This window comes from Erinaceus europaeus, chromosome 2 (assembly GCF_950295315.1).
Source record: "Erinaceus europaeus chromosome 2, mEriEur2.1, whole genome shotgun sequence".
In the NCBI taxonomy this organism is placed as follows: Eukaryota; Metazoa; Chordata; class Mammalia; order Eulipotyphla; family Erinaceidae; genus Erinaceus; species Erinaceus europaeus.
In genome coordinates, this window is record NC_080163.1 from 139,915,286 (window position 1) to 139,931,055 (window position 15,770).

Consider the following 15,770-nt stretch of genomic DNA (forward strand, 5'->3'; position numbering starts at 1 on the left):
TGGAACTGTGACCATCTCTGTCCACCCCCATTGGCCAGGCTGTCCCTCCCACTAACTCTGGCGCCCCTCCCACCCCACACCAGATAAGGCCAGCAGGGACTGCTTCACTGGGCAACAAGTACTAGAGCAGGAATGGGGCGGCCTAGCTCCCCATTGCAGTGGGTGCTGCTGCTGCTGGGGCTGCTGCTCCCCCCTGCTACCCCCTTCTGGCTTCTCAATGTGCTCTTCCCCCCGCACACCACGCCCAAGGCTGAGTTCAGTAACCATACACGGCCCGTCATCATCGGTAAGCCCCCACCAGGCCCCAGATGCACCGGGCCAGACCTTGGGGAGCCTGGGTCCCAGCCCTGGTCGTAGATCCTGCCAAATCCTTCTGCCCCAGTATTAGTACTGATATTAACCTCAGTGGTCAGAGGGGCCAAAGATACTCCTCCCCCTGCCACTCTGTCCCTTTATCTGAGCTGTTTACCCTCGGAGGGTAGAGTTGGGGAGTAGGTGTGTCCTTGCTTGGCCAGGGATTACAAACTGGTCAGCCACAGCCACAGGACCCTAAACCAAGTCCTGCCACTCTTTCCACGGCCCCCACCCCATGGTAGGAAGGCAGGAGAGACCCATCAAGACCAGCCCCTATTCCTAGGCCTGCCCACCCCCCATACCTGTTTGTTCTCACCATGGACTTTGGTAGTATTGGAGAAACAGGCTAGATGTTTGTTTTGTAAGGGCAGGGATCAGTGTCCTTGGCCGTTACACTTTCCCTATGTGAGGGGAGCCTGGTCTTTGGGCTGCCATGGGGACTGGGTGGGGAAGCTGTGATCAGAAAGAGATTCAAGTGACCTTGGTGCTGAAAGTTGAGGGTGTGGAAGATGAAGGGGTGGGACTGGTTGTTGCATTGTCTGGGGGTAAGACTGGGCTGGGGGCTGGGGGAAGTGAAGAAGTCCAGAGTGAAGGCTAGTGCCCGCAGTGCCTGGCTGCCTGGGGAATCAACTGGAAGCCAAACTGGATAAACCAGATGTGGTGAATTGGATGTGCTACCGCAAGACAGAGGACTTCTTCACCATCTGGCTGGATCTCAACATTTTCCTACCCCTTGGGGTAGACTGCTGGATTGATAACACCAGGTACATACATGTCTTCTTCTCTGCTCTGTCTTGGCCCTCATGCCTTGTACCTTGGTTGCTGACCTGCTGAATGTTCCACTGCCCCCAGGGTTATCTACAACCACACCACTGGGTACTTATCCAATGCTCCTGGAGTAGAGATCCGCGTCCCTGGCTTTGGCAAGACCTACTCTATTGAGTACCTGGACAAGAACAAATTGGCAGGTGTGTGTATTAAGAGACAGGCAGACTTCAGGCTGCGGTGGGCTCTCAGAAGCCACGACATGAACTCCCAATGGTGCTGCCTCCCCACAGGTTACATGCACACACTGGTGCAGAATCTGGTCAACAACGGGTATGTGCGGGATGAGACGGTGCGAGCTGCCCCCTACGACTGGCGGCTGGAGCCCAGTGAGAGTCTCTGCAGATGAGGAGCTGAGAGTGGGGCGGGTGGCTTCTGGCCCCAGCTATCCTGACTCCCTCCCTCACTTCTCTGCAGACCAGCAAGAAGAGTACTACAGTAAGCTCGCTGGGCTGGTGGAGGACATGTACGATGCTTATGGGAAGCCTGTCTTCCTCATTGGGCATAGCCTCGGCAGCCTGCACTTGCTCTACTTCCTGCTGCACCAGCCCCAGTCTTGGAAAGATCGCTTCATCGATGGTTTCATATCTCTTGGGGCTCCCTGGGGTGGCTCCATCAAGTCTTTGAAGATCATGGCCTCAGGTAAGAGGCTTCTGATAACTGGTGACCTGTAATCACCTGTGGAGGGTGGAGGGAAGCCAATCATGGACCCTCACTCTCACTGCTTGCCCAGTGCCAAGATGGAGGTGTTACATCACACCCCCTGGACACAGGCCCTGGTATTGCACCATTTAGAGTGGCTCCTGCTACAGTCTGTGAGCAGAAGGGAAGTGCACAGAGGAAGTGTACCTCAGCAATTTGACCCATTGCTCCAGTTTGGTCTCTTACGGTCTCAAGTCCTTCTCACCCAGCAGTCAGCTGCCCTCTGCTCCTAGCAGCCCCTTTGCCCAGAGATCTGCATTTATGGTTCTGCCAAAAAGATAGACCCAGCCCCTGGGGCGCCTTCTCCCTTCCCTGAGAGGTGGCACAGCTGCCACCTGTAAACACCCACTGTATGCTGGGCACAGCCAGACTTGGATTTCCCCTTAGGAGCTTATGGTCTGGTGAAGGCAACACTCATTCAACTATACCATCAAGTGGCAGTCACAGACACAGTCTCATTTTATCCTTCCCAGAACATAATTCTCATCCTGTGCAGCTAAGGCTGCCAGTCACTTGCCCAAGGGGAAGCAATCAGCACCATCCTTCCCCACCCCCAACTTACAAGTACAAACCTACCCTCCTCCAGAAACCCCTCCCCACCCTTCTTGAGTCCCTAAAGCTCAACCTAACAGTGGTGCCATCAGAGCGTCTCATTTATACACCTTAAACACCTACTGAGTGCCAAGACTGCTCCAATCTGTGTCTTGGAATTGGTATCTGGATTGAGCAAGGACAAGACAGAGCATTCAGGGGCTAGGGAGATAGCAGAATAGTTATGCAAAAAGACTTCTATGCCTGAAACTCTGAGGTCTCAGGTTCAATATTGGTACCACCTTAGCCTGAACTGAGCAGTGCTTTAGTAAAAATAAAAAAATTAGGGAGTCGGGCGTAGCTCAGCGGGTTAAGCGCAGGTGGCGCAAAGCACAAAGATCGGCATAAGGATCCTGGTTCGAGCCCCCGGCTCCCCACCTGCAGGGGAGTTGCTTCACAGGTGGTGAAGCAGGTCTGCAGGTGTCTATCTTTCTCTCCCCCTCTCTGTCTTCCCCTCCTCTCTCCATTTCTCTCTGTCCTATCCAACAACAATGACAGCAATAACAACAACAACGATAAACAACAAGGGCAACAAAAGGGAAAAATAAAATAAATAAATGTAAAAAAAAATTTTTTAAAGTTTTAAAAAAATTAAAATGAGAGCTGGAGAGGTAGCATAATATTTATGCAAAAGACTTTCATGCCTAAAGCTCTGAGGTCCTAGATTCAATCCCAGGTACCACCATAAACCATAGCTGAGCAGTACTCTACTTAAAGAAGAAAAAAAAAAAAAAAACAGACCGAGCCAGGCAGTAGCACACCGGTTGAGCACACATGTCACCAAGCACAAGGACCCAGGTTCAAGCCCCCACTCCCCACCTGCAGGAGAGATGCTTCACGAATGGTGAAGCAGGTCTGTAAGTGTCTATCTTTCTAAATACTTTTCTCTCTCTCTCTCTCTCCCTCTCTCTCTCCCCTCCCAATTTCTCTCTGTCCTATCTAATAAGAAAGAAGGAAAGAAGGGGCTAGGTGGTGACACTGCTGGTTGAGTGCATGTTAGAATATGGAAGGACCTAGGTTCAAGCCCCCAGTCCCAACCTGCAAGGGGAAAGCTATGTGAGTAGTAAAGCAGTGTTACAAGTGTCTTTCTCTCTCCCTCTCTGCCCCCCCTTCCCTCTCTACTTCTGGCTGTCTCTATCCAATAAATAAAAAGATAATAAAAATTAAAAAATAGAAACAGGTAAAATTATTGCTTTTTTTTCCCTTTTATTTATTGTTTTGCCTCCAGGGTTATTGCCAGGGCTCAGTGCCTGCACCATGAATCCACTGCTCCTGGAGGCCATTTTTTCCCCTTTTGTTACCCTGGTTGTTTTACCATTGTTGTGGTTATTATTATCGTTGTTATTGATGTCATAGTTGTTGGATAGGAGAGAAATGGAGAGAGGAAGACAGAGAGGGGGAGAGAAAGACACCTGCAGACCTGCTTCACCACCTTTGAAGCGATTCCCCTGCAGGTGGGGAGCCGGGGGCTCAAACCGGGATCCTTCCACCGGTCCTTGTGCTTTGCGCCACGTGTGCTTAACCCGCTGCGCTACCGCCTGACCCCCTATTGCTTGTTTTTTAATAAGCATCCAACAGAGCTTAGATTGGGGGGCAAACTGTGACAGGGAGTCAGGCCTTGCTTCTTGTCCACAGGTGACAACAATGGCATTCCAATCCTGTCCAGCATCAAGTTAAAAGGGAAGCAGCGTATGATAACCATTTCCCCATGGATGATTCCCTCCCTCCAGACATGGCCTGAGGACCATGTTTTTGTTTCCACACCCACCTTCAACTACACAGCTCGTGACTTCCAGCGCTTCTTTGCAGACCTGAACTTGGAGGAGGGCTGGTACATGTGGCTCCAGTCACGCCACCTACTGGCAGGCCTTCCTGCACCTGGTGTAGAAACATACTGTCTGTATGGTGTGGGTAGGCCCACGCCCAGCACCTATATCTATGACAATGGCTTCCCCTACACAGACCCTGTGGATGTGCTTTATGAGGACGGTGATGACAGTGTGGCCACACGCAGCACTGAGCTCTGTGCCAACTGGCAGAACCAGCAGCCACAGCCAGTGCACTTGCTGCCTCTCCATGGGATGGAGCACCTCAACTTGGTTTTCAGCAACCAGACACTGGAGCACATCAATGCCATTCTGCTGGGCACCTACCGCAATGGCACCCCTACTCCCAGGGCCCCTACCCCATGAATAAAGACCTTCCTCTGCTATATAAGACCTACCATGTGTTGTGGGATATGGGGGGTTGGCACTAGGGGTAACACACCAGGCTTTACTCAGTAGCTGTCACATGCCTGGTGCTTTGTGGAGCACAGGGAATGATGGCTTATGCTAAAGTCTGGGATTAAACTAGATATCTTGGGATAGATAGTGCTCCACTCTCCTGAGAGTTTTTTTTTTTTTTTAAGATTTTATTTATTTATGAGAAACATAGGAGGAGAGAGAAAGAACCAGACATCACTCTGGCACATGTGCTGCCAGGGACCGAACTCAGGACCTCATGCTTGAGAGTCCAAATCTTTATCATTGCACCACCTCCCAGACCACAGAGAGTTTTTAAATTTATTTTTTGCCTCCAGCATTATTACTGAGGCTCACTGCCTGCACTACAAATCCACTGCTCCTGGAGGCCATTTTTTCCCTTTTGTTGCCCTTCTTTATCATTGTTGTTGTTACTATTATTGTTGTTACTACTGTCATTGTTGAAAAGGACAGAGAGAAATGGAGAGAGGAGGGGAAGACGGGAGAAAAAGATAAACACCTGCAGACCTGCTTCACCACTTGTGAGGCGACCCCCCTGCAAGTGGGGAGCTGGGGGCTCAAATCGGGATCTGTAACGCCAGTCCTTGCACTTTGTGCCACGTGTGCTTAACCTGCTGAACTACTACCCGGCCCCCACTGACCGAGATTTTTAAGGAGTCTATCTTGTGCTCTGGGTTTATGAACTAGAACCAGCTGCACACACATAGAGACAAGAGTAGACAGAGAAAGGAGAGATTGAGTTGTCCTGTTACTCTTAGTTTCCCCAAAAGGAGAATTGAATCATTAAATCCCCTCACCTCAGCACAGGTGTTTGTTTTTAAGTATTTTTTTATTTTTATTTATTTTAAGATTTTATCTCTATTTACTTATTCCCTTTTGTTGCTCTTGTTTTATTGTTGTAGTTATTGTTGTTGTTATTGATGTCGTCATTGTTGGATAGGACAGAGAGAAATGGGGAGACGAGGTGAAGACAGAAAAGGGGAGAGAAAGACACCTGCAGACCTGCTTCACTAACTGTGAAGTGACTCCCCCGCAGTTAGGGAGCCAGATGCTCAAACCGGAATCCTTACACCGGTTCTTGCGCTTTGCGCCACCTGCGCTTAACCTGCTGCGCTACCGCCCAACTCCCTAGGGCTTTTTTTTAATGGGGGTGGGGTGGGGTGGAGAGGATGAGAGCATCACTTTGGTATTTGTGATACCAGGGGTTGAATTGAAGACTTCACGTTATGGTCCAGGAGGTGGCGCAGTGGATAAAGCATTGGACTTTCAAGCATAAGGTCCTGAGTTCAATCCCAAGCAGCACATATACCAGAGTGATGTCTGGCTCTTTCTCCTCCTATGTTTCTCATTAATAAATAAATAAATCTAATAATAAAAAAAAAGACTTCATGTTAAGGGCAGGAGTAGATAGCATAATGGTTATGCAAACAGACTCTCATGCCTAAGGCTCCAAAGTCCCAGGTTCAATCCCCTGCACCACCATAAACCAGAACTGAACAGTGCTCTGGTAAAAAAAAAAAAAAAAAAAAAGACTTCATGCTTAAGAAGGCAATGTTTTTTGTTGTTGTTGTTGTTGTTTTGTTTGTTTTTGCCTCCAGGGTTATTGCTGGGGCTCAGTGACTACACCGAGTCCACTGCTCCTGGAGGCCATTTCCCCCCTTTTGTTGCCCTTGTAGCCTTGTTGTGGTTATTGTTGATGTTGTTCATTGTTGGATAGGACAGAGAGAAATGGAGAGAGGAGAGTAAGACAAAGAGGGGGAGAGAAAGACACCTGCAGACCTGCTTCACCACTTGTGAAGCGACTCCCCTGCAGGTGGGGAGCTGGGGGCTTGAAACGGGATCCTTACCGGTCTTTGCACTTTGCGACACGTGTACTTAACCCGCTGCGCTACCGCCTAGAAGGCAATGTTTTATCCACTGTCCCATCTTCCAGACCTTTTTATTTTTTTCTTCAAATCCCTAGAGGATTTTTTTAAAAAATGTATTTAATTACCGAGAGAGAGAACCACAGCATCTTTCTGGCATATGCAGTGTCAGGGATTGCATTTAAGACCTCACACATTCAAGTCCTACAATCTACCACTAAGCATGGCTACAACAAAAGTGACCAGGTCACAAGTATTTATAATTTGACGAAGTGACAGCCACGAGTTAGATCATTTCCCTAATGAAGTTGCACTTATAGTAGGGCTAAAAAGTCTGACAGCAACGTTTAGAAAGCAACAAGGACCTGACTATTGTGAGTCAAAGCAGGCTTCCTAGAGATGGCTCTTACACAAGGTGAGGGTGTGGGGGAGGGACCTGCATCACCATAGAAAACTGTTTGAGGGGGCCAGGCAGCAGCGCAGTGGGTTGAGTGGAATGGCACAAAGCACAAGGACCAGTGCAGGTACCCCAGTAAGAGCCCCCAGATCCCCACCTGCAGGGGCGCCACTTCACAAGTGGTGAAGCAGGTCTGCAGGTGTCCACCTTTCTCTTCCCCTCTTCTCTTGATTTCTCTCTGTCCTATCCAACAACAATAGCAATAGCAATAATAACAAGGGCTACAACAAGGGAAAAATGGCTTCTAGGAGCAGTGGATTCCTAGTGCAGGCACCAAGCCCCTTGAGGCCAAAAAAAAAAAAACTTTGAGCCTAAGAGCAGTATGCAGCTGTTGGGAGTGCTTAACCAGGGATTGTATGGCCTGATTGCCATTCTAGAATGAGCTCTCCAAGAAGTGAGGGAGGTGGCGCACCTGTTTCAGCACGTTACAATATGCAAGGACCCATGTTCGAGCCCCTGGTCCCCACCTGCAGGGGAAAGCTTTGGGAGTAGTGACGCAGTGTTGCAGATGTCTCTCTGTCTCTCATCACCTTTTCTCTTGATTTCTGGCTGTCTCTATCCAATAAATAAATGTAGAAAAAAATTTAAAGAATCTATAAAAAAAAAAAAAGTGAAGAGGGAAGAAACAACTCCCTATCTGCAGGGCAGAGTGTATCCTGGGGAGGGGGGAGGGTAGTGGGGAAGGCAACAAGGCCAGTTGTTGCCACTGAGAGAAAAGGCTGAGACTAAAGCAGTCATTAGAAGTGGCAGGGGCAGGTGTAGTGTAGCGGGTTAAGCATGGCACAAAGCCTAAGGCCAGGCGTAAGTATCTGAGTTCAAGCTCCCAGCTGCCCACCTGCGGGGGTGGGGGGGTGGGTGTCGCTTCACAAGCAGTGAAGCAGGTCTCTGGGTGTCTTTCTCTCCCCGTCTTCCCCTCCTTTCTCAATTTCTCTCTGTCCTATGCAGCAACAAGAACAATGGCAACAATAAAAATAACAACAGGAGCAGTGGATTCACAGTGTAGGCACAGAACCTCAACAATAACCCTGGAGGCAAAAAAAAAAAAAAAGAAGTGGTCCTGGAGGTGGCACAGTGGATAAAGCACTGGACTCTTCATGCATGAGGTCCTAAGTCCACTCTCCAACAGCACATGTTCGAGTGATGTCTGGTTCTTTCTCATCCATAAATAAGTAAAAAATGTGGGTAGGGGCCAGGTGGTGATGCACCTGGTTGAGCGCACACCCGGTCCCCACCTGCAGGGGAAAAGCTTTGTGAATGGTGAAGCAGGGCTGCAGGTGTCTCTTTTTCTCTCTTGCTCTCTATTACTCCCTTCCCTCTCAATTTCTGGCTACCTCTATCTAATAAATAAATAAAAGATAATAAAAAATATTTCAATGTGGGTAAAGGGTCATTTGAAAGGTGAAACAAGTTTGGCCATAGGAAGAGCCCAGCATACCAAGCTACTAGACTTAGTGTCTCTCTTAAGAGGCAGAATGGAGTGGTCTTGGGGCCGGGTGGTGGCGCACCTGTTTGAGTGAACATGTTACAATGTTACAAGGATCCAGGTTCGAGCCCCCAGTCCCCACCTGCAGAGGAAATGCTTTGCAAGTGGTGAAGCAGGGCTGCAGGTATCTCCGTCTCCCTCTCTGTCACCCCCTTCCCTCTCAATTTCTGGCTCTCTATCCAGTAACTTAAAAATAAAAAAAGAATGGAGTGGTCCAGGAGGTGGCACAATGGATAAAATATTGAATTCTCAACCATGAGGTCCCGAGTTCAATCCCCAGCAGCACCTGTATTGGAGTGATGTTTGCTTCTCTCTCTATCCTACTTTTGTCATTAATAAATAATTTAAAGGGGGGCAGAATGGAGATGAAAGGGCAGACATTATTATAGCTGAGGGGAGACAGACTTTCTGTCTGAAAAACAGTTAGCTTGGGGCAGTAAAGTTTTGACAACAACAAAAATGTGGGGACAGGTCTCTGACAATCTCAAGGAATCAAATATAAGGTTAGAGTTGGAGTCAGAGTAAGCAGAGATAGGGGCTAACATTAAAAGTGGAAGCAGAGATGAACTACCAATCAGAGAAGAGGGATGTGTTTCTCTTTAGACAGAAAACCAAGGAGCAGCAAGAAAAGTCAGGCAAGGCACATGATTTTCTTCCCAAGTTGTTTAGGATCTGATGTGAAGGTGAAAGTGAAAGAGAGAAGATGTGGAGTCCAGCCTCCTGGGGTAAAGGTGAAAGCGAAAGAGGGAAACGAAGCATCGAAGTGGGGTCCCCGCAAAGAACTGAGCTGTTGAAGGTGGTGCGTTGCAAGGTCTATCCCACTCCTCAGCTCAGACCCCTGCCCGGAGCGCCCGCCTAACCACGCGGAGATGTTGAAGACAGCGCAAGAGCCCAGAGGGGGTTTCTCTTTCGACAACTGCCAGAGGTAAAGGGGGTGGATTGACTGCTGCCTAAATTCGCGGTGAAGGCTTCAGGAAGTGGGAGCTACAGGGCCGTTAATCCTGGAGGCAAGGGTGGAGGTACTTGGGTTTCCCAGACCCCAATAGTTTAAGGGAGACCTGGGCGGAGGTGATGATGGTCCAAAAAGAACCCAAATCTGGTTCATTCCCTTGTTTCCAGAAATGCAACTTTGGAAAGCGTCCTGCCAGGACTTCGAGTGCCTCATGCGCGCAAGACTGGGACCACCATCGCAGGCTTTGTGTTCCGAGTGAGCGAGGGGCTGGAACTGCGGGGTTTAGCGGGGAGGGGAGGTGCAGGTAGGCGCTCAACCAGCCGTCCCTCTCCCTCCCCAGGACGGGGTCATCTTGGGCGCAGATACTCGGGCCACGAACGAAATGGTCGTGGCGGAGAAGAACTGTGAGAAGATCCACTTCATCGCCCCCAAAATCTAGTGAGACCCCCCCCCAGCCCCTTTCCCGCCCGCCCCTTCATCCTCCTCCCTCTCCTCCCAGTCCTGCCCACACCGACACGCAGTTCGCCCGCAGCTGTTGTGGGGCTGGAGTAGCCGCAGACACCGAGATGACCACGCGGATGGTGGCGTCCAACATGGAGCTACATGCGCTGTCCACCGGCCGCGACCCCCGAGTGGCCACGGTCACCCGAATTTTGCGCCAGACGCTCTTCCGGTGCTGAGGCGGGAGAAGGCTCGCGGGGCGGGGCCGCTGCGATGGGGGCGGGAGGGGAAGGGGCAAAACCGGAAGAGGGCGGGGCCAGGAGGCCGGAAGAGTCTGGTCAAAGAGGAAGTGGAGGATGGAAAGGTGCCCAGCCCACAGGAAGGGTGGGGCTAGCGTTCTGGGGGCGTGCTCTAGAGGCCACTGACCACGCCCTTTCTGCGGAAAGGTATCGGGGTCACATAGGCGCTTCGCTGATCGTGGGCGGATTCGACGTGTTGGGCCCGCAGCTCTACTACGTGCACCCGCATGGCTCCTACAGCCGTCTGCCTTTCACCGCCATGGGTGAGCGCAGCTGTCACTTACCCATGAGCCCTGCCCCTGCGACCCTGACCTCATGTGTGTCCTGTGTTCAGAGCTCAGCGGTTTAACTCAGATGACCCCCCTCTTGTCTCAGGTTCCGGCCAGGATGCCGCCTTAGCGGTGCTGGAGGACCGTTTCCAACCAAACATGACGGTGAGCGACACCTGCTCCCCAATAGGTGGTCACTGATGTTAAGCACACTCAGGAGCACTGGCACCATAACCTGGTCTGCAGGTGTGGGCACGCTTCTGAAAGCAGGTGACTTAGTGGAGATGGAGGAGCCAGTGGAGGGAGACATGCTGTTCCAACAGGCACTATCCTCATTGTGAAAACTTGCACTGCCTGGAGATATCAAAGCAAATGGAAGTCCACTTTCCACTAGTAGGAAATATACAGTTGGAGTCTGGATTTTGTTTGGGGTGAAATAAAAGTGGATGGTATGTGTGTGGCCTCAGCAGTGCGTAAGGCCCAGGAGAAAAGCAGTGAGTTGGTGCACTGGGCGTCCAACACCATATTAAAGTGACAAAAAAAAAACCCCTCATTTTAAAAAATTAAAACAGGGCAGGGGTAGATAGCATAATGGTTATACAAAAAGACTGTCATACCTGAGGCCCCAAAGTCCCAGGATCAATCCCCCTCACCACCATAAACCAGAGCTGAACAGTGCTCTGGTAAAAAAAAAAAAATTAAAGTTCATCAGTCCTCATATATCCATCACCACAGCTGGAGGCTGCACAGGAACTGCTGGTGGAAGCCATCACTGCAGGAATCCTGGATGACTTGGGTTCCGGGGGCAATGTGAATGCATGTGTGATCACCCAGACTGGAGCCAAGATGCTACGAACCCTGAGCTCTCCTACAAAGCCCATAGTGAGGTGTGAGCAAAGGAGACGGGGGACTACTGGGGGAGGAAAGGGTAATATAAGGGGAATTAGAGGGCTGACAAAACATAATGGGGTCACATGATAGGCCCTTGTTTAGAGGCCATCCCTCCTCCCTTCCAGATCCAGCCAGTATTCCTTTGCCCCTGGGACCACAGCAGTCCTATCTCAGACAGTGAAGCCGCTGCCCCTGGAGTTGGTGGAGGAAACTGTTCAGGCCATGGAGGTGGAGTGAAGTTGGCTTGGGCTTACTGCTCATTATTGCTCTTATTGCTTGTTACAGAATAAACCTAGACAATACAAGCACCAGACAAATGTCACTGTCATTCTTGGGTGGAGGTGGGCAAACAGCTAGCAGGACTTTGTATCTCTGTGGGGGCTACTCCCACCTAACTCCATACACAATCTGAGAAGAGCTCTACCTATATCACCTTCAGCATCTACCCCTAGAGGTCGCCAGCTTTTTTTTATGCCATTTTGTTCCCCTTTTTTATTGTTGTAGTTATTATTGTTGTTACTGATGCCGTCGTTGGATAGGACAGAGAGAAATGGAGAGAGGAGGGGAAGACAGAGAGGGGGGAGAGAAAGATAAGACACCTGCAGACCTGCTTCACCGCTTGTGAAGCAACTCCCCTGCAGGTGGGGAGTCAGGGGCTCAAACCAGGATCCTTATGCTGGTCTTTGTGCTTTGTGCCACATGCGCTTAACCGACTGCGTTACTGCCCAACTCCCTCAATTTTTATTTTTATTTTATTTTAATTTTTTTCCCCTCCAGGGTTATTGCTGGGCTCGGTGCCTGCACCATCAATCCACCGCTCCTGGAGGCCATTTCCCCCCCTTTTGTCGCCCTTGTTGTTGTAGCCTCGTTGTGGTTATTATTATTGCCATTGTTGACGCTATTCATTGCTGGATAGGACAGAGAGAAATGGAGAGAGGAGGGGAAGACAGAGAGGAGGAGAGAAAGATAAGACACCTGCAGACCTGCTTCACCGCCTGTGAAGCGACTCCCCTGCAGGTGGGGAGCCGGGGGCTCGAACCGGGATCCTTACGCCGGTCCTTGCGCTTTGCGCCACATGCACTTAACCCACTGCGCCACCGCCCGACCCCCTCAATTTTTGTTTTATAATTAAAAATTGTTTTTTAGGAGACCCAGTGATAACCCTAGAGACAAAAAAAAAAAGTCGTGGGTTGGAGGGTAGATAGCATAATGGTTATGCAAACAGATTCTCATGCCTGAGGCACCTAAATCCCAGGTTCAGTCCCCTGCACCACCATAAGCCAGAGCTGAGTAGTGCTCTGGCAAAAAAAAAAGGGTTTTTAGGGGCTGGGTGGTGGCCCACCTGGTTGAGTGCATATGTTACAATGCTCAAGTACCTGGGTTAAAGCCCCTGATCCCCACCTACAGGAGGAAAGCTTCACAGAGGCAGTGTTGCAAGTGTCTGCCTCTCTCTCCTATCACCTCCTTCCCTCTCAATTTCTGGCTGTCTTTATCCAATAAATAAATAAAGATTTTTAAAAATTGTTCTTGGGGGGAGTCAGGCAGTAGCGCTGCAGGTTAAGCACAGGTGGCACAAAGTGCAAGGACTGGCATAAGGATCCCGGTTCGAGCCCCCGGCTCTCCACCTGCAGGGGAGTTGCTTCACAAGCAGTGAAGCAGGTCTGCAGGTATCTATCTTTCTCCTTCTCTGTCTTCCCCTCCTCTCTCCATTTCTCTGTCCTATCCAACAATGACGACATCAATAACAACAACAATAAAACAGTAAGGGCAATAAATGAATAAATAAAAGGGAATAAATAAATATTAAAAAAATTTTTTTTGGTGGTCCTGGAGGTGGCACAGTGGATAAAGCATTGGACTCTCAAGTATGAGGTCCTAAGTTTAATGCCCGGCAGTACATATACCAAAGTAGTGTCTGGTTCTTTCCCTTTCTCCTCCTATCTTTCTCATTAATAAATCTTTTTTTGTTGTTTATTTTTTTAAATTTATTTCTATACTGGGGAATTAATGTTTTACATTCAACAGTAAATACAATAGTTTGTACATGCATAACACTCCCCAGTTTCCCATTTAACAATACAACCCCCACTATGTCATTTATCATCCTTCATGGGCCTGTATTCTCCCCACCCACCCACCCCAGAGTCTTTTACTTTGGTGCGATATGATAAATCTTTTTTTTTTAACTAGAGCACTGCTCATTTCTGGCTTATGGTGGTGCAGGGGATTGAACCTGGGACCTTGGAGCCTCAGGCATGAGAGTCTTTGCATAACCATTATGCTATCTACCCAATAAATAAAACCTTTGAAAATAGTGTTCACTGCCATCAATGTTATGGCTGGGATTCATTCCCTATAAAACAAATCCACTACTCCAGTCAGTTTTTTTTCCCCCACTTTTATTTGATAGGACAGAAAGAAATTGAGAGGGGAATAGGGGCGGTAGTGCAGTGGGTTAAGCGCAGATGGTGCAAAGCACAAGGACCAGTGTAAGGATCCCAGTTCAAGATCCCGGTTCGAGCCCCCAGCTCCCCACCTGCAGAGGAGTCGCTTCACAGGTGGTAAAGCAGGTCTGCAGGTCTTTCTCTCCCCCGTCTCCCCTCCTCTCTCCATTTCTCTCTGTCCTATCTAACAACAATAATAGCTACAACAATAAAAACCAACAAGAGCAACAAAAGGGAAAATAAATATAAAAAAAAATTTTAAAATTAAAAAAAAAAAAAAGAAATTGAGGAATGGGAGGTAGAGAGAGAGAGAGAGAGAGAGAGAGAGGGACCTGCAGCACTGTTTCACTGCTCATGGAGTTTTCCCTCTGCAGGTGGGAACCAGGGGGTTGTTTTTGAGTCAGAGCCTTCACACCCTTGAAGGCCAGAACACTTACCTACTGTAGCTGTGCCAGCAACAGCATCTTCTTTCCCTTTATTTCAGTTGAGCCTGGAGCTCAACAACAAATGGGCTGTAGACACCAGGGGCTTGCCCACAGGACCGCTGCATCCTGGAGGCTGAGATTTGATGGCTATCACTCTTTCATGTATGGCCTCTGTGCAGGGCCCAGCAATCACTAAGGGCTTACGTCTCAATTCTTCTACCCAGTGTCCTAAGGATCATTTATCACTAAGAATGTGGGCTTCAGGGCTAGACTTCCGGAGGCGGAGCTACGAGCAGCAGATCGCTTTCTCTCCTCTCCTCTCCTCTCCCGGATCAACTAGGAATACCAAAGGAGACCACCCGGACCAAAACAAGACAGGACTAGAATGACCACAGAAACCCAGTAAATCACCCGTGAGTACAAACACGCGTGGCTGGTGACAGAGAGGAGAGAGGGGCCTAAGGAGAGATTAAGTGACTGCTAACAGTTCGACAGTTTGTCAGTGGAGACACCACCTCCAGTCTGCTCCACCAACAAGGGGACAGCTGAAGGGAGGAAAGGACTCCCCAGAGACTCACCAAGTACAACTCTGAGTCTCCATTGCTACTACCCTCAGAATCTGGAGCAGCAACAGGGAGGGACACCAGGGCACAGAGATCTAACCAGGAAACTCAGGAGAAGACCTATACCTCGGTGGCATAGCTGAAGGGCTGTGAAAGTCACTTTGCATAACCACTGGATTATCTCTGCCACACCCTGCTTTATCTCTTGGTCAGGAGTCATTGATTAAGCCAAGAAGCCTATTGATAGTTTAAAAGCCCTCAGGCTACCATAGCCTACAGGGAAAAAAAAAAAAAAAAAGGCTTTTACACCACTGAACTCCAACTCAGGGATTGAAAAACCTCTTAACTTATATAAAATGGTTAAAACAACAAGAAAAAATAATGGAGACTCGAACCAGGACAAGAGTCCAGCTAAAAGTCCTCCAGCGGGCAAAGCACAAAACAACGAGTTCAACATCCAAACATTAGCTAAGGAAATAATAACAGGAGTGAGTAAAGAATTTGAAAAAATTGTAATCAGAAATGCAGGAACAACAAATGAGAATATGGAAGAAAATTCTAATTATCTCATGGTTATTAGAGAGCTGAAAGCTGAAATTGCTGAGCTAAGAAGGCAACTAGCTGAACAAGCTAAAACAGTATCAGAGCAGGGCAACAAAATAGATGAACTCCAGAAAGCAGTAGAGGGCAGAGAGAATAGAATCAATGAGGCTGAAGACAGAATTAGCAAGATTGAGGATGAATTAGAGACAACTAAAGAAGAAGTAAGAGATCTCAAAAAGAGATTAAGAGATGCTGAAAACAACAACAGAGTCCTATGGGATGACTTCAAAAGAAACAATATATGCATTATTGGCTTACCAGAAGAAGAAAGAGAAGGGGAGGAAGAAAGCGTTCTCCAGGCCATAATAGCTGAAAATTTCTCTAGTCTAGACAACACCAAAG

The 15,770-nt window shown here is 48.9% G+C and overlaps 2 protein-coding genes across 4 annotated transcripts; both read left to right on the forward strand.

Moving 5' to 3' along the window:
- Positions 1-69: 69 nt before the first annotated feature.
- On the forward strand, positions 70-4,689 carry LCAT (lecithin-cholesterol acyltransferase). Of its 2 annotated transcripts, XM_007517716.3 has the most exons (6): positions 70-286; positions 962-1,118; positions 1,207-1,322; positions 1,413-1,508; positions 1,597-1,821; positions 4,108-4,689. In XM_007517716.3, exons 1-6 carry the CDS (start codon positions 133-135, stop codon positions 4,662-4,664), a joined length of 1,305 nt encoding a protein of 434 aa, XP_007517778.1. In that variant the 5' UTR covers positions 70-132; the 3' UTR covers positions 4,665-4,689. The 2 variants fall into 2 exon arrangements, with proteins under 2 accessions (XP_007517778.1, XP_016041330.1); XM_016185844.2 differs by having other exon boundaries at positions 1,207-1,508.
- Positions 4,690-9,262: 4,573 nt separating this feature from the next.
- Positions 9,263-11,710, forward strand: PSMB10 (proteasome 20S subunit beta 10). Of its 2 annotated transcripts, XM_007517717.3 has the most exons (8): positions 9,276-9,466; positions 9,661-9,748; positions 9,834-9,931; positions 10,026-10,166; positions 10,381-10,496; positions 10,609-10,667; positions 11,238-11,389; positions 11,519-11,710. In XM_007517717.3, the coding sequence occupies exons 1-8, from the start codon at positions 9,411-9,413 to the stop codon at positions 11,628-11,630; spliced, it is 822 nt and encodes a 273-aa protein (XP_007517779.1). In that variant the 5' UTR covers positions 9,276-9,410; the 3' UTR covers positions 11,631-11,710. The 2 variants fall into 2 exon arrangements, with proteins under 2 accessions (XP_060041272.1, XP_007517779.1); XM_060185289.1 differs by lacking the exon at positions 11,238-11,389 and having other exon boundaries at positions 9,263-9,466.
- The last annotated feature ends 4,060 nt before the right edge of the window (positions 11,711-15,770 follow it).